This window comes from Ammospiza nelsoni, chromosome 21 (assembly GCF_027579445.1).
Source record: "Ammospiza nelsoni isolate bAmmNel1 chromosome 21, bAmmNel1.pri, whole genome shotgun sequence".
NCBI lineage: Eukaryota > Metazoa > Chordata > Aves > Passeriformes > Passerellidae > Ammospiza > Ammospiza nelsoni.
Genome location: NC_080653.1, coordinates 3793042 through 3818796, shown reverse-complemented (window position 1 = coordinate 3818796; position 25755 = coordinate 3793042). Strand labels below are relative to the sequence as shown.

The 25755-nt window shown below is 48.7% G+C and overlaps 1 protein-coding gene across 1 annotated transcript; it reads right to left on the bottom strand.

The window, feature by feature from the left end:
• Positions 1–2660: 2660 nt before the first annotated feature.
• Positions 2661–15111, bottom strand: MKS1 (MKS transition zone complex subunit 1). Its single transcript, XM_059486914.1, has 17 exons — positions 15014–15111; positions 14728–14941; positions 13778–13933; positions 13311–13408; positions 13021–13149; positions 12603–12707; positions 11798–11906; positions 10889–10945; positions 9969–10011; positions 9424–9486; positions 8270–8340; positions 7429–7492; positions 5842–5949; positions 5196–5329; positions 4037–4119; positions 3831–3928; positions 2661–3349 (listed from the first exon to the last, which is right to left on the bottom strand). The coding sequence occupies exons 1-17, from the start codon at positions 15109–15111 to the stop codon at positions 3243–3245; spliced, it is 1737 nt and encodes a 578-aa protein (XP_059342897.1). The 3' UTR covers positions 2661–3242.
• Between the last annotated feature and the right edge of the window lie 10644 nt (positions 15112–25755).

Sequence of the window (25755 nt, the reverse complement as noted above, 5' to 3'; positions counted from 1 at the left end):
GCTCAAAGGAAGAAGCAGACAAAGCCTCAGAGAACCCAGCTATGCTGCTGCAGCTGGTGTAGCCAGAGTTGGGGGGCTGCCAGCCATGCACAGACCCCCGAGTCTCACTGCCAGACCCACTCTGGGACCCCCAAGAATCTGCAGCAATTCCTGGCCTGTGCCTGCTGCAGGCTCCTCCTGCCATCCCCTTTCAGTTGAGGTCTCTCCTGTCTCATTGACTCGTGCCCACCCATCCCCAGCTCTTGTGCCCCCACAACAGTCCTTCCTTTCACTTCTCCTGTTGAGTTTCCCTGTATGGGCACCCCTCTGGTGAGAGCTGTAGGGACAGTTCCAGCAGTGACCTCCTCATGACTCCAGGGAGGACACTGGTGTCCCCTCCTGCCTGTCCCCAGGGCCCATCTCCTCTTCAATCTCCCTATGCACACCTGGAAAATGCATAACCCCACTCCAGTCACAGAATCATAGATTCATGGAACAGTTTGGGTTGGAAGAGATACTAAAATTCACTTCACTCCAATCCCCTGCCATGGCAGGGACACCTTCCCCTAAACCAGGTTGCTCCAAGTCCTGTCCAACCTGTCCTTGGACACTTGCAGGGATGGGGCAGCCACAGCTGCTCTGGGCACCCTGTGCCAGGGTCTCCCCACCCTCACAGGGAAGAATTTCTTCCCAATATCCCACCTAACCCTGCCCTCTGTTGGTGGGAAGCCATTTCCCTTTGTCCTGTCATTCCAGGCCCTTGTAAATGGTTTCTCCCCATCTTCTTGTCACTCCACTCAGGAACTGGAAGGCCACAATTAGGTAACACCAATTAAAGAAACAAAACTCTTGTCTTTTCCAGGCTGAACAATCCCAATTCTCATAGCCTCTCCTCATAGGAGAGGTGTTCCATCCATCACTCTAATCAATTTGGTGACCTCCAGTTCCAGCTGTGCACCCCTCCTCTCCAAGCCAGATTCCTTGGCAGGCTCAGAGCACAAATGCCAGCTGTGACTAAAAGATCAGTGACATTTTCCTATGTGTACATGTATATGGAAATTTGCTAGTTTAATTTATAAAAGTGCAAATTCAAAGGGCATTTGCTGAGGGGACTCTTCAAACCAGCTTTTACCAGCACCACTTTATTCTGCCAGGCCAAGGAGGCTGCAAGCATGACAATCAAGAACTGCAGTCTCTTATTTTGGAAGAATTGCTTGCTTGGTTCTAGTAATTTTGAATTTTAGAACTCTGGAGAGAGAAACTCACGAGGAAAATTTTAAGTAGCAAAGTAATATAATTATGTACATCTTAGTGCATCTCACTCTCAGGACACTAAATCCTGCCATAATAATTGATCAATGAGTCAGGAACCTGACCTCATCAGAAAACTCCATTCTAACAGGATCTGCCATTGGCATCATCTTGATTAAAAAGGTGTTTTGTTACTTTATTGATAAAAAAATTACTCTTGTAACATTTTAACTCCATCCTGAGAAGCATTTCAGAGAAATGCAGTTCAGCTGTTGGTGATCAGCACCACAAAAACACCCAGAAGAGTGTGATAAACACACAAGGCCACAATGTGAATAATGATTAAAATAAAGAGATAAGAAGTGCTGCATACTCACTGAATGCTTTTCCTCCTGGGTCAGCCATCACAGACCATGACAGAACACAGAGATCAGTTCTGCTGTTCCAGCCCCACATGTGGTACCTGCAGAGTGCTCACACCAGCACCAGGCACATCACCAGGCCAAGGACACTGCTCTGCTGCACAGGCCAGCATCATCCAACACATCCTGGCAGCCTCCTCCATCAAAATGAGGGGCAACAGGCAAGAAAAGTGAACAAAAGTCCACTTATAATTGCAATTGCCAGATAGATTCAAGCTGCCAGACAGATCTAGGAATTACAGCAAAGGTCAAGCAAGAACAAACTCTGAGAGATGCTGATTCCTTTTTGGAGTTTGTTTTCTCACTGAAGACTGGGACAACCTCAAAATGGCAAGAAGGGAGTGAGGAAAATAATGGAGCACCAGGAAATAAGGGGATGTTCCAATAACCACACACGTGGCTGCAACCATGAGTCTCATGCTCCCTGTGAAGGAGGAACATGCAGAGCAAAAGAAGGATGGCCAATTCATATTTCATATCCTGCCTCTGAATCCTAAATTCACAGACACATTCAAACCTGCATGGTCTGAGCTTGAGATTTCTCTTCCCATTCTTTGTTTGGAACAGAAAACACATGGAAATATGGCTTGTGCACAAACCAGCACAGCACTGTCAGTCTGCAGGGAGCTATGTTCCTCTGAACTTGAGACAGAAATGAAAATAAGGGAAAGAAAAAGAGAAAATAACAGAAGAAACTGGTAAGGAGTGGGTAAACACAAGCCTTCCCAGGAAGCACCACAGTGTTCTGCAATCAGAGATGCAACAATGAACCACCAACAAATATCAACCTCAAATGAACAGCTTGAACAGTTCAAAGTTCAGCTGCTGTGCAAATGTTATCAACTGCTCTCACTGTCTGCAAACCTTCTAACCCCCAAAGCTGTGTGGTGAGCTAAGGGGAAGGTGTGTTTTCAGTTGTGTTCCTGAACAAAGAAACCTCCTGCTCACCACTACAGAGCCAGACCTTATGAGCACACAAGAAAATCCAGAATGTAATCCTTTTGTCCAGTTCTCCATCTGTCTCCTTTGCTTGAATTTCATGTATTACATGTGGCAGAGAGCTCTCTCTCTAGGAATAAATCAGTCTTAAGGTAGAGGTGGATGGATTAATTTTACTATTGATTGTCCAGTACAAAACAGCTAACAACAATTATCAGCATTTCTCAAAAAGTTATCTAGTCATTCCATTAATCTCAAAAAGCATCCATGCCTTGGCCTTCAACATCACCCTCTTCTCTAAGAAGAAAACTAAATTTACAATTTTTCTCATTATTTCCTTTTCAATCCCTGAAAAGGTGTTACAGGGTTCACAGGTTCCATGCCAGTATTTCAGAAGAAATGTGAAAAACTGGCTGTATGTTAGAGCCTGGTAACAAAGGGCCTTGAAAAACAGGGCTCCTTCCACAGATACCTGTGGAAATGCAGATTCTGGGTCTGGAGGTGTTAGAAGCTCTCTCCCCTATCCAAGCAAAGCAACAAAGGAAGGGCTTCTGAAGCTTCCAGGCACCAGCACTGGGACTCCTGCTGAGGGCTGGGAGCTGGTGCTGGAGGGAGGATGCCAGGTGCTCCAAGCAGCAGCAGAGGTGAGGCTCATGGCTCCAGTGGCTGGGGCAGAGCAGAGGCAGAGGTGCTGATGAGGTCCTGGGGAAGGCTCTCCCGTGCCTCCTGCATCCGGCGCCGTGCCCGCTGGAAAGCCTCTGCAACACAGAGGTGACAGCAGGCCACAATGCATGAGACAGCCTCAGGGAACGGGAGGGATGTGTCCTTTCAGTGAACATCATCTCTCCTGCTGCAGGATCCTACTTTCTATGAATAGGTTACACCACCAAAGCACCTGTGCTGCTCCACCTGCTGCTCTCTGATTTCTGTACACACTGGAATCAGAGAGAGCCTGTGCCTTGGTGCCACCAGCTCTGCCCAGTCCAGGCTGTGCCCTCACACAGTGGTTATCACACAGTGGTTATCCCTCACACAGTGGTTATCACACAGTGGTTATCCCTCACACAGTGGTTATCCCTCCTGCCCGCTCAGAGCTGATGCCTCCTGAAGTTTCCAGCTCAGAAACCTCTGCCATGGACTTTATCACTCCCACAGTAATGGATTATCCTGAAATACCCTGCCCACTCTGTAAAAAGGGAGCCAAAGCTCACCAAGACACAATGACACTGAAGGCCTCACCCAAAACATTGTAGACAGAGCTCTGCTGGCTGAAGCCTCCCAGTCGGTCCAGGACACTCTGCATGCGCTGTCTCAGGGCACTGTTCTCCAGGAAGGCTCTGCACAGAAGCACACCAGCAGCTCAGGGCTGCCAAAAGCAGCACAGGAGATGGAGCTGATGGAGTTAATGGAGCTGATGGAGCTCACACTCCCTGTGCTGCACTCACCTGGACTGCTGCAGGCAGCAGAGGCGGAAGGTGACGCTCCCTGTGGTCTCTGTCCGGAAACCAAAGCGGCTCAAGCGCTTTCCCTGCAGAGATGGCACAGGTTAGAGCAACCCCAGAGTGAAAACAAGCCTGTTCCACCACAGCACAAACTCCTGTGGGCTCAGTCCTCCCTTCCCTGCAAGGCTGCAAAGAAGGGCACACAGTTCCAGGCTGTGTTGAGGGCAGGACCTAAACACATGCAAGCTGACAGTGCAGTGCTGGGGCAGGGTTTCAACAACTGCTTCAGTGTCGTAGACATCTTTTAGTGGAAATCTTTTCTTAGGATTTTTTTTCACTCTGAGAAGCTGAGGCCTCAGAAACAAAAGGTAAATAATTATTATCTGCTGCTGTGGAATGCATCAGGTGGATTTTTGATTGGTCCATCTTAGATGTTTATAATTAATGGCCAAACAAGGCGAGCTATCTCAGACAGAGTCCGAGTGAGCTGCCTTTTGTTATCATTCTTTTCTATTCTATTTTTAGCCTTCAGAGGTGAATCTTTTCCTTCCATTTCTTTTTAGTATAGTTATAATGTAATATATATATATCATTAAATAATAAATCAAGCCTTCGAACATGGAGTCAACATTTTCGTCTCTTCCCTCATCCAAGAACCCCTGTGACCACTGTCACACTTCAGGGCTTGTTCCCACATAAAGGTGCCACTAATATCACCCTGCTCATTCACGAGCAGCCACCTCTGCAACTTACTCAAGAACATGAAGCTTCTACCTGCCTCACACCCATCAGCTTCTTGCTTCAGGAAGCTGTTCCAGGCATAACACAGCCCAAATTCCTCACAGAAACCCAGGAGCAGTCTACAGCTGGTACCAAATGCTGACCTGACAAACACTGTATAAGCAGGGCAAGCCAAGGCTTTGGCCCATGCTCCCCCACTTCTCTAAGCTGCTCACCCCTCAGAAGGCACAGCTCTGCCTCAGTGTTTGCTCATTCCTCTGTTCAGGATTACAAGACTCACAGAAGAGACATTTCTTTAGTGAGAGGCACAGGACCAGCAACTCTTCTTTGCTCAAATCTGGTCCAGGCTGACCATGGGACACCTGAACACAAGAACAAAATGCACCACCCTGGCAAGAGGCTCCTCTACAGCTGAGCCCACCTTGAAGGTCGATGGTATCCGGATGTAGGTCAAGTCCTCCAGCTCAGGAGAGCCCCCAATGAAAAACCTCCTCATTTCAGCCACAGGTCCCAGACCCACGGGACGCCACGTAGGGATGGTGAGCATGTGGACACCTGGCCAGGACAAGAGGACAGCTTAGCAGCTGTGACCTGTGATTTATTCAGTCACAGAGGACACAAAGGCAGCTGGATACCTGGTGAGCCAACCCAGAGCTGTCTAGAAATGGAAACACTGCACAGGATCAGAAATGTTCTAAAAGCATGTTCCCATTGAGTCAGCCCATTCTAGTCACACAGCCAGTGCTGAAAGCACCCTGTGCCCAACAGCATCTCCCCATAACACACAGGGGTCACTCCAGATCCCACGTGGGACACAGAGGGTTACTGCCATTGTGCAGGTGGATGCACAGCATCACCCCAGAGCTTTATCACACCAGATGTTGAGATGGCAGTATCAAAGATGAAGGGCAGCAGCTCCAGATGTGCCTCACATCCTTCCTTGCTGCACCCCAGACAGCTGACTGCTCCCTTGAGTACACCAAGTCCCTGGGACTGAATCACTCCCCAAGAGGAAGCACTCAGCTCATTCTCCCAGACAATTAACACAGTGTCCCATCTCAAGTTACCTGGAGATGTTGGCAGCACCAAGGAGCCATATCCTTCCACACGATACCTCTGCCAGAAATCCAGGGAGAGGACCTCAAAGTAGAGAACAGGCCACTGAGGGAGACTGTCTGCAAGATGGGGAGCAGGTCACAGCTTTGGGAAGGAGACTATCAGTGAGAAAAAGAATGCTAAATGCCCAACCCCACTAGTAGGAAGCCAAAGAGTCAGAGAATCATTTAGCTTGGAAAAGACCTCCAAAATCATTGAGCCCAACCTGTGACCAATCCCCACTTTGTCACTCAGACAAGAGCACTGAGTGCCACCTCCAGTTGTTCCTAGGACACCTCCAGAGACAGGGACTCCATCACCTCCCTGAGCAGCCCCTTTTAGAGCCTGACACCCATTATGGGAAGAAATCCCTCCTAGTGTCCTGCCTGAACCTCCCCTGGAGCAACCTGAGGTTTCCTCTTGCTCTGCCCCTTGCTCTCTGGGAGTAGAGCCCAACCCCCAGGTGGCTCTACCCTCCTGTCAGGGAATTGTAGCGAATGAAAAGATCCTCCTCAAGCCACCTTTTCTTCAGGCTGAGTCTGCCCAGCTCCCTCAGCTATTCCTTGTGCTCCAGACCCTTCCCCCAGTTCTGCTCCCTCTCTGAACACACTCCAGCACCCTTCCACCACAGTCCTTTCTGTATTTCTTCTACAATGACTAACAAAGATTTATGGTTGATTAGTTTCTCTTGTAAAAGCCAAACCCTCAGATTTGAGGCTGAAAACAGAAGTATTGAAGATAAAAATTAGGGAAAATTCTTTAAGAGCAACTCTTGACTGGGCTGTCAATTATCTTTGAGAGTCAAGACAATCTTTTGTGAATGATCTGAAGCCAAACAGCAGAACCTGTTTATCTCTGACCTTTCCCACTGTTATTGGGGGAATATTAACTTAGATTCTCCTCCATCTCTCCAAGCATTTCTTTTTTTCCACAATGAAACAAACTCATTTTGTTTCTTCTAGTCTGAAAATTCATTAGTGTTGGTTGAATACCCAGATCCAAAGTGTACATTGGATTCAAGTGGCAAGGCATGCCACAGTGCTGTCCCCAGCAATTGCATCCACAGAGCAATAGGATTGGTGAAGAAGCAGCAGGAGCAGGCAGAAGCTCAGCTTAAAATAGAGCTGAAGTTTCAAAGTGACATGAACTATCTAGGGATTATACAGGTCACTGAGCACGTCTACAAATGTAAGACTCAGCACAGAGTTTTAGCTGTGTATAAAAAAGCTGCCTGGTTCTCCAGCTGCAGCATCCCAGGGCTCTGTGCAGGCACAGCACCACAGCCCTGCACTCCAGGTTTAAAGAGACAAACCAAGATCCAAGCAGTTTTCCAACTGGATGAAGCTGCCTACAGCCTAGGAACAGGGCAACATCAATGAATCCATAAAAATGCTAATGGATTCCTGGGCAAACTCAGGATGTGTCCAGGGGCTGTGTGGTGACAGGCTGAACTTTTGTTGAACCAGAAACATCTCCCTCTATCCTTTCATCTCCAACAGGACAGACAGCATGACAGCTACAGTGGGACCAAAGGATTTCAGAGTAACAAGGAAACACACCTTCATCTTCTTGGGTGTAAAACATCTCCACAGTGAAGGGGTAGCAGAAGTATGCCACATTATCCTAGAGAAAGAACAGGGAGGAGATCAGATTCCTGGAGAATTCATCATCAGCACTGCAGAGGGCATAGAGAGCTGGGAGAAAGGAACTAATGGTAGAAAGCAGGTGATGTTGCCCAAAAAGATCAATTACATCCCACTAACAAACATGTGACTGCAGGATGGAGCTGCATACACTCCCTAGTGCCATGCTTGATGGCCAGGATGTTGAAAATCATGGAAAAGGGGAGTGACACACCTCAAATGCAAACTCAGTCAATTGCATAACTACAGGGCAGCCTCAAACTTTACAGGAGCTGAGCCAAGCACAGTACCTCAAACAATGGTATTACTAAAATGTTGTATAATTATTTTTGTAGTAGAAAACATATAAAATACATTAAAAAGCTGATAAAATTCAAAATCAACGTAGAGTCTCTGCACATTCCTGCCCCAGGCAAGATGGAACAATGCTTGGTTAACTCAGAGCATTGGAGAACACAAAACTCAAAGCTCCAAAGGCAATCAGTGTGCAAGAATTAACAAAAAAGTGGGATTCCAGAAAATGCTTGGGAGTAGTTTTATTTGGTTCAGTTTTATTTGGAGACAGTGAAAAAAATTATTTGGACCCTTGAAAAAATGACAAGTATAATTAGAATAAAGAGAATCCCAAACATGCTCTGGTCTTGAAAGGAGCCCCCCAACTCAGAACATTTGCTGAATATATCTGTAGTTTGTTACACATGTTCCACTCCAGAGAGTGCCTGTTCAAATTGCTCTGCAGGTGTGAAAGTGTCCTTACCCAGCCCACTGCCTTGGTGGCACAGGTCTGTGTCACTCCTGAGAGCTGCTGGAACGGGGAGCTTGACCACTCTGCAAGGGAGAGGAGAAGGTGAAGGCTTGGGGTGAGGCCAAACTCACAAACCAGAGCAGCTCAAAGGGGAATGTCAGTCCCTGATGACTGGGGTAAAAGGTAAGGTCACCCACTCTGACATTCACAGAATCATTAAGGTTGGAGAAGCTCTCCAATAGCATCAAATCCAACCTGTGACTGATCCCCACCTTGTCTACCAGGCCAGAGCATTGAGTGCCACATCCACTCATTCCTTGGACACCTCCAGGGATGGAACTGCCCTGGGCAGCTCCTTCCAATGCCTGACTACCCTTTCCATAGAGAAATTCTTCCTCATGTCCAGCCTGAACCTCCCCTGGTGCAACTTGAGGCTGTTTCCTCTTATCCTGGTTACTTGTCCGGGAGAAAGCAGGTGATGCTGCCCAAAAAGATCAATTATATCCCACTAACAAACATGTGGCTGGCTCCACTCTCCTGTCAGGGAGTTGTAGAGTGAGAAGGTCCCCCCTGAGCCTCCTCTTCTCCAGGCTGAGCCCCCCCCAGCTCTCTCAGCTGTTCCTCAAATGTCTTTTCCCTGTCCTGTTCCAGGCACTGCTCTTTAGAACACCCTGAACACGAAAATTACCAACTCAGTTGAAGAGAAAAGCAGAGCCTTATCTAAATGTACTGAATAGCAGAAGTGGATCTTGACAGATATACCCAGAGAGGGGAGGCAGAGCCATAGCTTTAGGAGAATTAAACATGCAGCAGGACATGCATGTAAGTGCTGGGAGCCTTATTTATCCATCAAAATTTAATATGCTAATATCAGCACAAAGCATGATGGCAAGCACTGAAATCAGACAAGATCACTGAGGTGGGGAGCACAGGAAGATAAGGAATGAAGGAAGGAATGTTCTCTGCAAGATAAGGAATGAAGTTTGGACAGAGTGGTCACCACCACCTCTACATCCCAGCCTGAGCTGAGTTCTGCCATTTTAGCTCTGAATCTCTGACTAGATCCCAGCCTCAACATTAATTTTTGCTGACTCCCAGCAGAGCTGCTCTGATGCCTGTTTCACCTCTTCAGCTGCTGTGATGTGGCTGGGAATGTGAATACTCACGGTCAGGCAGCTCCAGGAAGAAATGCACATAAAGGTTGTCATACTCATAGCCTTGAGCTGAAACTGAGGAGAGAGAATGAACTTCAGCTGTTTGATTCCATACAAATCCTTCCAACATTCACTGTAGATTTTTGGGAGAGCCACCACCAATAACCTCAAGGAAAATCAGTTACTGCTGGAAGCTGGGAAAAGCCTTCAAAGTAACAGGAGATAACCCACAGAGAAGATTCCTCCTCCAGACTAGCCCTGTCTCTGTTTCACTAACCAGATGAGGGAGTTCACACATTTAATTGGTTTCTTTGGGAAATTAATAGATATTATAGCAATCTGCTCTCCTTTTTTGAGATCTATGCCTTCTTAGAACAGCTACAGCATTTGTAACCTCCAACCTGTAAATGCCTCTCAAGGGATTAGTCTGCAGGAAACAGGGAGAAGGAGGAAGTAAAGGATTCTAGGACCTCTTGAATGTAGGGATCCCAAAATCCTTGGATCACACCCTCAGCCATCCTAGCACACCCACATTACTGTTTAGAATAAGGACTCACCTATTTCTCCATTCACGAAAAGTCTCAGAGTACCAGGAAGAGGCTGGAAAAATTAGCAGATAAACAAGATAAAGAGCTAACCAACCACTGGTGAAACCTCAACAATTCCTTCCCAACAGCATCTCACACCTCACACAGGTATTTCACAGGTTTTTGGACATGAATGATTTACTGCTCTGGCCAGGGAGGAGGCATGATTTGTCCTATCCCTTCCAGAAGTGAACAGTCCCTCTGGAAAGAGGCTCTAAAGAGACCAAACCCCCCAAAGCCCCCCACAGGAATTTACTGTCTCTTACAGATCTCTTACAGATGTCAAGCTTGATAAAACACACAGTGAGAAGTCACTTGCAGAAGTCACAGTCCTGCTTCGGTCATGTTCCTGCATTTGACCAAGAGCAGGGGGAAGCACTGAGACACTATCAAAGCACTGGAAATTACAACTTTCCCTGTTTTGTAGTGTATTTCACTGATTTGTATTCACTGTATTGTCAGCAATATTTGAGCAAAAAAAAGATTGCAGTTTAGATAATTCAGTGAGAATGGAAACTGCATGAGTCAGAATCTGAGGGGCTGTTTATATGCACAAAGAGCTGTTTGACACTGAAGAAGTTAACAGCAATCACTGTCCCTGAAGACACAAACTCTCCTTCCTTCTCAAAGTACTACAATCACAGGCCTTGAGGCACTGCACACAGCCTCACAGAGACTGCAGTGTCCAGCAGGACCTGAACAGGCAGGATGGATCTCTGCAGACCCCAAATCCTCTGCCACTTGTCCCTTCTGACCCAATTTTCTGCTTGAAGCCACAAAAGACCAAAACATTCTTTGGAGACTGTGCTGCAAGTGCAAACTGTGTGAGCCAGGTTACCAGACCCCAAAGACAACAGAGCTGCAGTCCCTGGCAGTGCTTCTGAACTCACCATTTCAAAGTCTGAGCCCACAAGCCCATTGAGGTAATCCCTGTGCCGCCCGTACAGCTGGGAACACACAAAACAACAACAACAACAAAAGTGACATTTTGATTATATCTGCTGTTATGTACTGCAAAACTTAAACTGTATACCATTTAAACTCAAGTCATTACCAGGCTTAGCTTATGTGGGGTTGTTACAACAAACACGGAGATATAAATATCTAATAGAGCACTGATGCATAACTGCTAACACTGCACAGAACTTCAGCTTGGGTTCTCCAAGGTCAGTTTTAAGGGAAAAGAAGCTCTGAAGAATCAGATCTTAAATGATATCTGAAAAATACAAGTACAGACTATTCCAAGGAAATGGCCAGGCAGAGATCAGTGTAGTGAAATAATGATTTCCTTGGTGACCACAAAACCAGAAAAGAAATGCACAAATAAAAATCTAAAGCAAAAAGTACTTTCATAAACTGTCAAGAGACAAAAAGGCAATTCAGAAAAATCAAGATGTGAAACGGGATCCCAATATCCTGGGACATTACAGATAACAAGACATCATTTAATAAATATACAGGCAGCAAGAGGAAGATTAAGGAAAGGGTTTGCCCACTGCTCAAAAGGGAAGGAAAAACACTGGCAGGTGACAGAAGGCATGGAGTTGGGTGGGCTCTTACATCAGTTCTCACTCCCAAATCACTGCAGCCAGAGGCAGGACAACCACAGACAAGGTCTCTTTAAGGGATGAAGCAGAGAGTATTTGCTGCAGTCCTCAGCTCCCTGAGATGATGAGGCTCAGGGCAGTGACATTTTTGTCCCTTCAGGTGTGCAGAGCAGCAGCAGTTCCATCTCCATGACGATCTGAGCTGCTTCTGTTTGTCAGAACTAGTGGATATGCTCCGTGGGCAGTACTTACCTCTCTGAACACACGCTGCTCACGCTCCTCCTCCTCTGGCTGCACCTGGGCAGATGCATTCTCAATGGTGTATTCCCACACCTCCCGCTTCTCTCCATCCACCTCGATCCTGCAGAGCCCCAAAACACATGGGAAAAACTCCCCCATTATGCAGAGAATAGGCACAGGTATCAATGGGGCCCTCCTGACCCAGCAGTGTCCCCTCTACCCAGCCTGTGCAGTGACACAAGGGCACTCACAGCCCTCTCCTCACTCCCAGGTACCTGCTGGCATCATTCCCTCAAAATGGAAGAGTTGCTTGCATCCATCACATGCATAATGTAATTTTACGAGGGATGCAGTGATAGAACAAGGGGGAATGGCTTCAAACTGACAGAGGGCAGGGTTAGATGGGTATTAGGAAGAAATTCTTCCCTCTGTGGGTGGGGAGGCCCTGGCACAGAGCAGCTGTGGCTGCCCCATCCTTGCAAATGCCCAAGGCCAGGTTGGACAGGGCTTGGAGCAGCCTGGGCTAAGGGAAGGTGTCCTTGCCCATGGCAGGGGGTGGAATGAGATGGGCTTTGAGACCCCATCCAACCCAAACCATTCCATGATAACCTGCATCCCCAGAGGTTTGCCCCAAAGCCCCACACAGCACACTCAAGAGTGATACTGAGCGTAAGCACACAATAATATTTCCCTAGAAATCCTTGAAATAAATGAAATATTTCTCAATTTAAGTGCTGATCCCCTGCCTGAAGGGTGACCAAGAAACAGCCATTTCAGCCCCCAGTCTCAGGAGAGGTCCCAGCCCTGCCCAACTCACCTGTAGGCTCCTTTGGTGCCAGTGAAGTCAGGCTTCACTGTGATCACCCCATTGCCATCCACCTTGATTGTGCAAAGCACATTTTCGTACTCCCTCTGACCAAGCCTGAAGGGGGACAGCAGGAAAACACAGTCTGAACAGAGAACATGGACACTCTCTTGCTCTGGAACACCAGAGCTGGTAAAGGAACTTGGGGGTACAGAAGGGAACACATGCACACTTTCCTACATTGGTTTAGAAGCCTTTTGGATGTACCCACAGCTACCTCCCAAGTGAAGAAAGAGGGAGAAAGAAATTGCAGCCCATGTAACTGAGCTCTTGGAATTCTCCCCCCTTAACTAATGAAAGAAACAGCAGTTTTGAGTAAGGAGGAAAAATGGATTTTCTTCTGGAAAATCATGATCAGGATTTTACTTACTTCCCATAAGGTCCCAAGTCCCCCATGATGTACATGGTCTGGACAGGTGTGTTAATTACATGATTGTTCTTTATAAATTCTTCTGAAGGTTCCCAGGTGATGATTTTTGACTTCAGAGAACTTGCTTCTCTGTCAACGAGAGAACAGCACCAGTCACAGCTCACCTCAAACCCACCATGACGAGGGGTCACAGTGTGATGCATGTGTGACACAGCACAAATCACCAGCTCCCACGGACCAGGCACAACGAAACCTGCATGAACAAGTTTCAAGCCCAATTTTGAACTTACACAGGCCTACGGTCCTGTCTTCTCCTCCTCACATTGGCCATCCTCTCGACCAGATACGATGGCTCTTCATGATCCAAGTCAGTTACCTTCTGGCAGAGCTGGAAGAACAGACAGGAACCAGCTGAACTGGACATCTTTCCCAATAGAGGAGGGAACACACAACCATGTGCAAGGACAACTTGCTAAATGACTGCAGAATTCCTTCACTGTTCTGGTGACAAAATACAGCTCACTCCACCCAGCAAGCTTCCTATAGAGCAGTGCTCCTACAGAGCCAAGTCCCTCTGGCTATCCTGACCATCCCTCTGAACCAAGGACATCCCACCCCAGGTCTGGGGCACCAGGGGAAATTGCTTTGCAGCAGTGTGTTCTCCTGCACTCAGGGTATCTGCCCAGCTGAGAACCAAGAAATGCTCCCTCTGCAATAGGACTGGAAGTTGTGACAGACACCGAGTAAGAGCTGGTACCTCCTCCAGGTTGGTGAATCGGTCGTGGTCGGTGTAGGTGAAGATGCGAGAGTTCTTCCGACCTCCAGCCTTCTCCAGCTTCCGGATCTCCTCATGGTACTGCCAGTCCAGGGGAGTCTGGCAGGCTGACTCATTCAGGTACAGATCCACCTCAAACTGACAGCACCACAGGTAAAGCACAAACAGCTGCCTTTCACCAGCTTTGGCAAAGCCACAAATATTTTCCAGCTTTTTTCCAAAGCCACACCAGAGACAAGACCCTTTGGGAATCCCAGCAAATAACCCAAGCTCCAGAGCAGCTCCAACACTGCTCAGGCATGCGGCAGCCAGCAGCAGCATTCCTGATGCCCACCTGGAAAGCTTTGGGCACAGTACCTCACCCTGAAACAAGGAACCCCACAATGAGGCGCACAAAAAGGGGTGTCAGGAAGCTCCCCCAAGTCTGTCCAGTTCTGGGCAGGACAGGAGACACATGGAGCTCCTGGAGCAGGTTCAGCAGAGGGTGACAAAGCTCATCAAGGAACACCTTTCTTACGATGAAAAGCTGAGGGAGCTGGGGCTGTTCAGCCTCGAGAAGAGACATTGAGAGGGTATCTCATCCCTGTCAGTGTCTGCAAGGAGGGGTCAGAGCATGGATGAGGCTCTGCTCCTTGGGGACCAGCAATGGGACAAGTGGAACGGGCGGGAACTGATGCCCAGAAAGTTCCACCTGAACACAAGGAAGAACTTCTTCCCTGTGCCATCACCAAGCCCTGACCAGGCTGCCCAGAGAGGGCGTGGAGCCTCCCTTACAGGGAGGTATATAAAAGCCACAGCTCAGGACACAAGCCTGAGCAGCGTGCTGTGGGGTCCCTGCCTGAGCAGGGGAGTCGGACTGGATGACTTCAATGATCCCGTCCGATCTGACCCGTTCCGCGAAGTCCCTCCCGCCCCCCTGTCCGTGCACCCACCTGGCTGAAGAGCTTCTCCTGCCACCCCACCTCCACCTCCTCCTCCTCGTCCTCCGGGGGTCTCTGGGCGCCTGCGCGAGAGGCCGCGATCACCCGCAGCGGCACCGCTCCCGCATCGCCGGCGCCGTCGGCCCGGTCCGGCCGCTCGGGGCCGGCGAGCGGCGGCACCCGCGGCAGGAGAGGCCCGGCGGGCGCGACCCGCTGGATACGGACCCTGCGGGGAAGGAGCGGAGCGTCAGGGCTGTGCGGGCTGGCGAAGCCGGGCTGGGGCCGGGCAGGCGCTCACCGTAGACGCAGGTTGCGGACGGGGTCCCGGGAGCGGTACACGGCGGGGTCCCGGGAGCGGCACACGGCGTTACCCCCGCTCCGCGCCGCGCCCGCCATGGCCGCGCTCCGGGAAACCGGAGTACACGGGCGGGCAGCGCCCCCGCGCGGCCGGAGCCTCCCTCACAGCCGGGCCCGCTCCGCAAAGCTCCGCCTGGGAGGCGCCCCAGAGCCTCTGTGTGAGGGAGAGTCCCACACAACCCTCCAGGTGAGGGAGGGTCCCACGTACCTCTCCGTGTGAGGGTTCCCGGCCCCTGGGGGGATTCTCCATAGCCTCTGTGAGAGGGGGGTCCCACACACCCCTCCGTGTGAAGGAGGGTCCCACGCATCACTCTGGGTAATGGAGGGTCCCACACACCCCCATGTGTGAGGGAGGGTCCCACACATCACTCTGTGTGAAGGAGGGTCCCACACATCACTCTGTCTGAGGGACTGTCCCACACACCCCTCCATTGTGAGGGAGGGTCCCACACATTACTCTGGGTAATGAAGGGTCCCACACACCCCTCCATGTGAGGGTTCCCGGCCCCCGGTGAGGACACTCTATATGGGTGTCCTCACGACCCCCATAGGGAGGTCTCCATGTCCTTCTGTGTGCGGGTCCCCACAGCCCCTCAGGGTGTCCCAGGGCCTCCAGGGAAGGGTCTCCCGCATCCCTCCATGTGAGGGACACACAGCCTGTCTATGAGGGGGGCTCTGCCACATCTCTCCAAGGAGGCCCCAGAACAAAGCCCCCCATACCAACAGCCCCAGAGAAATGCTGAGGGACCTCAGCAATCCAAGCTCCCAGGCCCACACCTGTGTGTAAGGAGCCACCTGAACCTGCCCCTCACTGGGGTATTTCTGACCCCCTTCCTAGTCTGTCCCTGCATCTTCATGGGCACCAACAGTACCCTCATGCCAATTTTAGGAGCTCTGTAAACACAGACACAGTCTGTTTTAAGAAAGAAGACATTATTTCTTCTCTGCAGGGTGCAAAGTGATTTCCACCAAGCACACTGAGGCGTAAGAAGTTATCCATGTGCACCAGCTGTATAAAATTAATACTATTTAATATCAGACAGTTAAAACTAATATCTGTCAAAAGATGTTAGCAATAAAATCTATACACCTTTTTGTCTTTGTGTTGAAGCTTCATGGGTCAGGAATATACATGTTTGTATTTCCCAGTATCAAATATTCCTGTCCCACTGCAGTCCCATTCATGTTTTCCTTGCTGTTTGCATCCTTTTGTTCCTTAAGAAATTGTCCCTTCTGTGAGTAGCCTTTAATTAGTCTGACTTGCAAACATAAAGAAATGGTGTCAGAAGCAAGCCCTTTCCCCCTCTATAAAAACTTTAAAAGCTTTTGAGATTAGTTTTTTCAAAGCTATTTGATATTAGAAACAAAACTGCATGAGGGCACCTCATACTACTGCAGTAGTGGTAGCTTTTGGGTTTTTTTCATTCCTTTCTGTTTTAATTCAGTTACTTTACTGCTGTGAAATAGACTCTTCCACTGAAATCTGTGAATTGACAACAGGAATTTATCACAAATGGCATTGGAAAACAGCCGCTATAAAAAAAAATTAGTGAGGAGGAAATTCATCTTGAGCAAATTTTTCTTGATAAGGAAAGAGGATGAATGGAGTGTGCCTCTGCTCGGTGGTGCTGAGCAATAAGCAAACAGGCAATGGGCAATGCACATGAAGTTACACCTGCACATGAGGCACAACTTCACTGTGTGAGCCACCAAGCACTGAACAGGCTGCTCAGAAGAGGATGTGGAGTGTCCCTCACTGGAAATATTCCAGAACTATCTGGATGCAATGTGGACAACCAGGCCTGAACATGTTTTATCTCAAATATTTCTTGTTAAAACAGGAAAGTTCTGATGGAAAGTGAGGCTCCTGAAGAGGTGGGGCAGCGCTGTTCTGAGCCAGCTTCCTGCTCTGCCTTGATAGTCATGCTCAGTCCCCACCCCAAGTCACTCCCTGGAGAATGGCTGTGCATGCACCAACGAAACAGGTGAAAAATCTAGTTTGCACCCAGGTGAATTATAAAAGGAAGTGGATCTCCTCTCCTTCCCCCTCCCCACCCTGTCTTGCTCCTTCCTCTCCTTCTGTGTCTTTTCTTTGTCTCCCAACCCCAGATCTGGACACACCATGTGGCAGGACCAACACAAGATCTACAGACTGGTGATATTCTTTTTCCTCCCTCTCTGTCTATTCTGTGCCTTTATTTCCCCACCTGTCAGGGCAGGGAGGACACCGTGCCTGTTGTCCTGGGCAGGCAGGCATAGTCCTGAGGGTCAAGGTCTGGTCTCCTCACTCAAAGCAAGGGATCAATGCAGACATCCTCCACAGCAGACCTGAGTACCCTGTGCAGCTACCAGTCCTGGAGCAATGTGGATCATCTCGTCCAAGGTGCTGCCAAGCCCAGGCATGGAGAACATCTCCTCCAGAGAGCACTGCAGACCGTGGCAGTGCTGAGTGCTCCCTCAGCAGGGCTGGCTTAGCGCTGGGTCGTGCCCAGTCCAGCCTTGACAAACCCAGGTGGTGCTGCAACGCCAGCCCTTCCCTCTGCCTTCCCTTTGGGCCACCTGGGCAGCCCAGGAGGGGACAGAGGAGGTGCTGGGAGCTCTGGCTGGGCCAGCTTTGGCTGCTGTGCATCTGCCACACCCACTGGGATTCAGAGGTGAGGTGGGATGGAGGGCCCTGCTCCTCAGTGATGTCCTGTGGTTTTTTCCATGCATCTGGCAACCAGAGAGTCTCTAGGGCTGTCTCACCACAAGAGCAAGCCTTCACAGCTGTCAGGGCCAGCACCTTCTATATAACCAGCTACAGCTTAATTATGACAAGTGGAGTAGGTAGCAGAGTGTTTGAGCACTAAATCATTGTCTAAATTTTCAAATAAATAATAATTTAAACCATTGTCTACACTATCATTTAAGTAATCTTCAAACCATGGTCAAATCCCTGTATAACAAATATTCAATTCTTGATTGCTCACGATTTGATTACTCTCTCATTTTCATTCAGTCATTGATTAATTACCATTAGATCATCATTTGGTCATTAATAAAATGCTTTTAGTCAGCTCCATATCAATGACTTTTCATCACAATTTCCTTGTGACACACGTACATTCACAGATACATTTCCCTTTACACAGTCACAATCAGACACAGCAGGTGACACTGTGACCAATCATGGTAGCATGACAGATGGAGGGACTGTCACACATAATGGTGTTGATATAAATACAGCTGAAGACAAGGTTACAAACCCCAATCCAGGTATGGTTACACTGCAGCAAGTGAGACTGGCTGAATGCTGGGATCCCATTCCCTCATCCCTCACTGGCTGTGAGGGTTCTGTGGGCAGAGGCCACGGTGTTCCCTAAATGCCAGGCTGCTGAGATCCCCAGGAACACCTCTGCTTTGGGGCCAGAGGAGTGGGATTCCTTCCTGGCATATCTCCTGCCCCACGAGGTGTTTCAGGTTGTGAAGAAATCAGAATGCCATCTCTGATGGGGTTAATTCCACCTCCCATGCCAAAATGCAGAGCAGAAGGGGGGATCGTGAAGCTTCCAGGCTTTCTGCTGCAGGGTCAGGACTTGAGAAACACGACCAAGATGGCTTTGCTTGAATTTTTCCCTTCACTTCAAGCTCCTGTGCAGGCATGGAAAGGCAGTGGCAGAAGCCCATGCTAGTTCTAGCTCCTTCTTCTTGCCAGCCAGGAAAATGCCTCTCAGCTGAGAGCATGAGTAGGACCCCATGTCATAACTTCTGAGTCTTTATAAGATCTGTAGAACTACTCTGAATTAAATATGCAGCACTGTTGGCACTTGGTGATTTTTCCATGCTAAAGCCTCTCTCAGTTGGGAATGTGCTTCGCTGTCTGTGGCCCATGCTCTTGCTCAGCAGCACTCACACAGCAACAAAACACCCATCTCCTCCTGCTGTGTTTTTTGTGTCCATGGGTTGTAAATCCTTTACAGAAATGCACTGCCAGCTGTCTGAGGACATAGGGAAAAAACTGGGATGCTTTCTTCCTTGTTTCCTGGCTCCTCCTTTTTCTGGGCTTCAAATAAAATTCTCCATTATCAGAATTACCTGGACGTTTTAAACTATTTTCTAATAGCTGGTGAGGTTTGCAGGTGATGGATTAATTCCAGAGTGAGACCCCAAGAAATTTACATGTGACTAACAATAACACCCTGAAAATTGGCCACTGCAGCCTTATTCCAAAGCTGTAACAGGGTCTGTGCAGTGTGTGATCTGTGATATCCTCCTGTTTTCTTTTTTCAAGATGGGCAGAAATTTCTGCCAAGAATAAAAAACTTGAGACTTTCCATTTCTCCAGCAGTTTTTGCGCCCTGTGCAGTGCAAGGTCTCAGCATCTAAAATATCTGTGCAAAAATGGCTGGTCCCTGGGGCACTGTGTGGCTTATTTCTACAGTGGGTGCTGAAGGCACTGGCTGCTCCCAAGGGTTTCACTGTCCTCCAGCAGCTGGAAGGAGAATAATTCATTTGAAGTTTGCTTGGAAGCAATCTCCAGCTGCAGAAAGTCCACGGGGCTCAGGCAATGCTAGTGTAGGGCAGGGATTGATGAAGGTGTTACATTCATTGTTTTGTTTTTCAGAGGTGGCTGCTACCCAGTCACATGAGGTGCTGCAGATGGGCAGTGAAGCCCAGGGTGAAGAAGGACCAAGAGATGCTGCAAGATCCATGTGTGGTGACTGTCTTCCACTTGATGTCTCACTCTCCCCTTTCTTTTCTTCCCCTCTTTTCTGTTTCTTTACCTCACAATTATTGTTAAATAAAATCAATATTCATGACTTTCACATATGGTCTCATTTGCAGCTCAGTTTGGGCAGAGGCATCTGGCACTTATCAGATCTTGACAAAGCCCATCCCTGAACAGTGGCTTCAAGGAGGTTTGAGACCCTCCACTCCATCATCCCATATTGGCTGCTGAGGGAGGGGATAGCTCCAGCAGCAGCTGCTGAGCTGTCTCCACATCAGCTTCCAGGTCAACAAGAAATTCCCCTTTTGCAGCCAAAACTCCTTCAGGAACACTCAATCTGAAAAGACAGGTTTTGGGGACAGGAGGTGTTATCCAGTACAGCTGGAAGAAAACAGTGAGTTTTCCATGGAGTCAGCCCTCCCCTGGGGGGAATATGCACGGGCAGGAAGCAAAGGCCACCAGAACCACATCCCTGCTCATGGCAGGTGGCTCCAGCTCCATCTTTTGTGTAACCCCACTATATAATGCCTTAATATTTACAATCAAGTGGCCAAGCCCTGCATTTTACAGAGATAATGCTGCAGTGCATCCCTTTGTTTGCAGACATCACATTTTGATGCCGATAATTGTATAGTGAGGATTAATAAAACATGAAGTTTAAAGATGCCGAAATCACAGTGGGGGAGCTAATAATCTCTGCCAACAATAATATTTGCACTTTATTCTCATCCTAACATCCAGCCATGGAGTGAAGCTTGGGCCAGGGAGCAGCACTACTGCTAATGGACTGGGTGAGGATTGCACAGGGATCCAGCCTGCACCTTGGACATCCTTGGGATGCTGTGCCTGTGCCCACTGCTGGACCAGTGATTTAAGGCTGAGTTTACCAGGACTGAGGTAAGCAAGAGACATGAAATGGCCTTTCTGCATGTGGAGGTGATATCTTTGCATGCATGTGTCTGTCCTGGACTAACACATTTCCTGTGGCCAGCCATGGTCCATGCTCTGAGGAGCATCACCTGAGGGCATGTCCCTTCGGGATGTCCCCTCTGGAAGGGCCAAATAGCCCTGGGCTCTGGTGCTGGGAGATTTGTGAACACCAAAGGTGTAATTTGTCTTTTGCAGAGTCTGCCTGTGTCCCCCCTCCCTGCTACAACCCCCAGTGCCAATGACCTGGCTTGCTGGGGCACCACAGCCCAGCAGCCCCAGAGCTGAAATTGAGGCTGGGGATGTGCTGCATCCTTGACAGGGCTCTTTCCTCTCCATCTCTTTGCTGCCTAGCAAGCATCCTTGTCAAAATAGCTTATTTCATTCCAGAACAAAGTTACCTGAATACATTTGGAAGTTGTATTGCACTATCAGAGTAATCAGAATTTAATTTGATGCAGTCAAGGCTCTAAAAAGATGTTATCAAGAAGAACATCAAAGCTGGATTCCTGCACTTGGAAAGGCAACTGGAATGCTTAGTCCAGATTTCTCATTTTATTCGAGACTTTCAAAATATCAGTCTAAATAACAAAAAATTATTATTGAGAGTATTTGCAAATTAATGTCTTTTGTAGATGAACAAAGGCCCACTTCCTTTGCATGTCAGGGACAGTCTCTTATTAAATCCTGCTAATTATACCATTTGTTGTGTCTAATCATTTCTGCACTTGCAGAAATTAAAGCTGAAGCTTATTTTCCTATGTGTTAAACCATGCTGTTCCTTGGAGTCTCAATCCTGCAAAGTGAGGATGCTCCCACTCAAGAAAGGGAGACCCTGTGGGTACAGCAATGGGGGAAAAGGTGGGAATGGAACCTGGGCTCTTTCTTTTGTGCCTATGTCTCTGTTACACACTTGGGACCTTTTATCATTCCCAGCTCTTGGGATAACTGAGGAAAAGCTACAGCTCTTCCTAGTGAATGCAATTGTATGACAATGCCAGGTTTTATTTTCAAAGTACAATTTAAGAAGCAAGAAAGGTGCCTCTGGGTCTTTTGAGTGCCAGGATGGTTGAAAATGTGACCAAATGGTGACCCTGGAGATGGATGCTCCTTTTGGGGAGATTTATTTGATGTGGGGTGAAAATGTTTTAGAGCAGCAGTTGGGGCTGGGGCAGGGCATGGTGGAGCAGTGAGCTTGACCATTTTCACTTCAAACACCACGATTTCTGTGCCAAGCTCAGGCTGCCAGTGTATGTCAAGCTGGTGGCAGGGGTGAGTGATGGCAGCCACTGCAGCCACTGATCCCCTCTACTCCTTTAGCTCCTGTTTCTGCAGGGGCTGGTCCCAAATGCCATCATGCCCCTGCAGAGGGGACACAGGAGAGAGCCCCAACCCTGACTTTCTCCCTCAGAAATGTGTCGAGGAAGCTTAGGGGGAAAGGAGGCTCAGTCAACTTCGTTAGGGAAATAGTATGGATCTTGTGTTCAAACCTTTGAAGTGTTAATTAAAAAGAATTATGCAAAGGAGCAAGGATTTGAAACATTCATTTGAATCTCAATAAGGCATCTGTATTAAAAATAGCAGCGGGATCAACTACAGATACAGCAGTTTTGGAGCAAAACGACCCTGGCATCCTTGGTTCTGCCGAGCAGAGCGTTCCTGCCTGCTCCCTGCCCTGGATGGGTGCTGCAGAGCACAGCACAGCACAGGGAAAACATTTTGTGCCTAATATTTAAAGATCTTGAGAGCATTTCACTTAAAAAAAAGACCCAGTGGGGTCTGGCATGGCACATAGATGTAGAGCAGGTGTATGGGTTGGTATGGAGGGTGCAGGGCTGGGGCCACTCCAGAGGCACCCAACATGGGGCACTGGACGCCCCATGCACACCAGACCTCAACCCCCCACCCAGCACAGCCCCTTCCAGGGAAAACTGGGAGCAAGTGCTTCTCCAGCCCATCTCTTAATTAAAACCCCCAGCATGTCCTGGCCCTTGCTCATTCCAATAAAAGGAATCCAGGGTATTAATTACCACATCAGTGGATAACATCGTTAAGTTTACTTTTGCACTGTGAGAACCCTGGGGGAATGTCAATGCCTCCTGCCCTTGGCATCAGCGCTCCAAGGGCACCAGTGGGTGGGAGCCCCAATCTGGGGGGCTGTGCCAGGCCAGCAGCACCCCTGGGGCACCAGCACCAACACCCCAGGGCTGCAGAGAACTGACACCCTTAGCTCATTCCCTGCATGGAAAGGGGTGTGGGCCTTCAGTGTGATGGCTTAGCCAGGTAGAGTGCCAGGGGGGTGCAATCCAGGGCTGAAAGCAGCCTTGAAGGGGAGAGCAAGGAGCTTTGCTGGGGCTGCAGTCCCACGGGAAAGGTGACAAGAGGCAAAGCTGGAGCCACACTGCGAAATTCTGCAATGATTTCGAAGGCTGAGGCTGTAACCTCAGCTGCGGATTTGATTAAAAATGGATGAAGAACAGCCTGACCTTGGGCAGGGCGCAGGCAGGCACAGCCCCTAGACCCTTGCTGTCAGGAGGAGGTGATGCTCTCAGCCAAAACAGGGTGTGTGCATAACCCTGATGCCTGGCAGAGTGGGATTCCCATGAGTTGGGCCTCACCTGTCCCTTTACAATGCCTGAGGTCTGCAGAGGGGAACCCAGAACCAAGGGCTGGGTTGTTGGGTCCCCTTGGGATTTTGCTGGTACTTGGGTGGGTGTGTGCAGGATTCTCCATCCCCTGAGCCAAAACCAACCCCAGTGGCATCAGCTTGGGCAAGGACCCTTTACTCCTGCCCGGTGACATGAGGGTCAGAAGGATGGGGGAAATCAGAGTGGGGAAATCTCCCTGCTCTGCTCTCCAGGACACTGTACAGAGGCTCTGGTTCAGTAGCACTTCACTGCCTCTCCATAGCATGGAAATAATTCAATGGACCACAAGACAGCTAGAAAAGGCTTTTTGTTGTTGCAGTGTAGCAAACCCTTTGAGCAGTACAGGTTGAAAAAGCAGCAGGGCTGTGGGCACCTGGTGGGCAATGAGGTGTGTGAGGTGCAGGAAGGCAGAGCAAATAGTGTAAGCCATCACTGAGCCCCAGTGGGCAGGGAATAGAGAGAGGATAATCATTTTCCTGGTCTTTCTACAAATATATTTGGGACCTACAAATATCAGCTTGGGTTTTGCAGGGAATCCTTGCTGATTTTTACTCAGTAGTATATACCCTGCAAAAGAATTAACTCTACACTGGGCTGCTTGAAGCATGGCTCTCCTTGTAGGACCTGGCTTGGGACAGGATGGAATTGTTACAAATACAGCCCCAAACCTGGTGGTCAATTCCTGAGTGCAAAATCTTGCTCTTCCAAGTGAAAACGATGGCTGGAGAAGCTCTTTCCCCCTCCACAAACCTCAATGCCTCCCACCCAGTTATGCAGATCCCAGTATTTTCTCCTCTAGGTTTTTCCTCATGTGGTTTTTGCATCTCCCAGCCCTACGCTGGGTGATGCCAGCCCCCTGCAGCCACACTGCTCACCAGAGACCTGCCTGGGAAGATGAGGTGGGGGTAGGCTTCCAGAAACTTCCTGCTCTTTGATCTATAATTTAAAAACCATTTTGTTTTGTCTTGGTCGCTTTAACCAGCAATTTGCTATAGCAAAAGAACACAATACCCCTTCAGGAAGAAGAAATAGACTTATTCTTTCAATTAAATTTCTCCTGACTTTACTAAAACTTTTCCCCTGTTCCTGCTTCTGAAGAAGCAGCTTTTCTCCTTTTTTAATTTTATTTTTGTGATCTCCAATTCCACCGAGACAGAAGAAATCAGCATATCAGAGAAAACAACAATCCTTGTGATGCCCAGCAGTCATTAATTAACAAATTATATAAAAAAAGAGTTCTGCAGATAGGATTGTTTCCTGGTGATGTTGCCTTTTCTTTTGTTGGCACTGTGACAAGGAAGTCTTTTATTGCTGAGATAGAGGAGATTAAACCGTCCCTCTCACACTGGATGGCTTTGTGGGGCTCTTTTGGCCCCCAAATAAAACATCCTGCCCCCACTTTTACCCTGTTGTGACAGGTTTCTTCCTTGGTGGGAAAGAGATGCAAAAGTACATTTGAGCCACAGCATCTGTCCCCCAGCTGGACCAGGTCTCCTTTTCACCATGAGCATCCCCAGAGTGTGGGGGGCTGAGCTAACCTGAGTGGATTCAGTTTCAGTGGAACACCTCTGGAACATTTGTACTCCCACCAGGTGTAGGATTTGTACTCCCACCTCCTCCCTGAAGTCCACAACCCCAGAAGATCTCCTCAAACGACCCTGCTCTCCCTCCCACCATCTTCCAAGGCTTCTTCTCTAAATTTCAGGATTATTTTGGCCTCTCCCTGTCCCAAGCTCTCATACCCCTGCTCAGGAAGGAGTATGAACAGAGATGGAGCTCCCTGTTCATACACTGGTGACCAAGGGTGGTACCTGTGGGTCTCCAACCTCATTTCAGCTCATGGTCTCCAATGGTGAGGAGAAAAATGAGACCCCAAAGCCAGATGTTACAGAGCCATATCCCAATGCTCAGCATTTGGGTCCCAGACTTGAGACCAGCCCTGCTGTAAGAAGGGAAAGGGCAAAAAGGTTCCCTGGGACGTCAGAGCAAGCCAGCTGCTTGTCTTTAGCCAAAGAACCTTGGGCTCTCTCTTTGCCAAGGTCTGAGGGGCAGCACCCTTTCAAAGGATCTGAAAAGTGTTGCTGCAGCCTGTTTGCAGCCTGTTTGCAGTTGAACACATGCTGGGGGATGCTAAATTCTCCCAATAGAGACATCAATCATGTTCCTTTGACTGATCTGTAAATGCTCCCTATAAATGCTGGCATTACCCTGACTCAAGTGTGGCTGCAGGCAGGAGCTCCAAGCTCCCCAAACCTCTGCTGCCATGGGCACTGTGGGGCCACAGTGCTTTGAGGGCACAGAGCAAGGGACGTGCACAGGGATGTTGCATCAAAGAACACTTTTTTTCCACCCTCTTTTTATTAATTATGCAGATGTCATCACTCAGGGCCACAGGCTTGG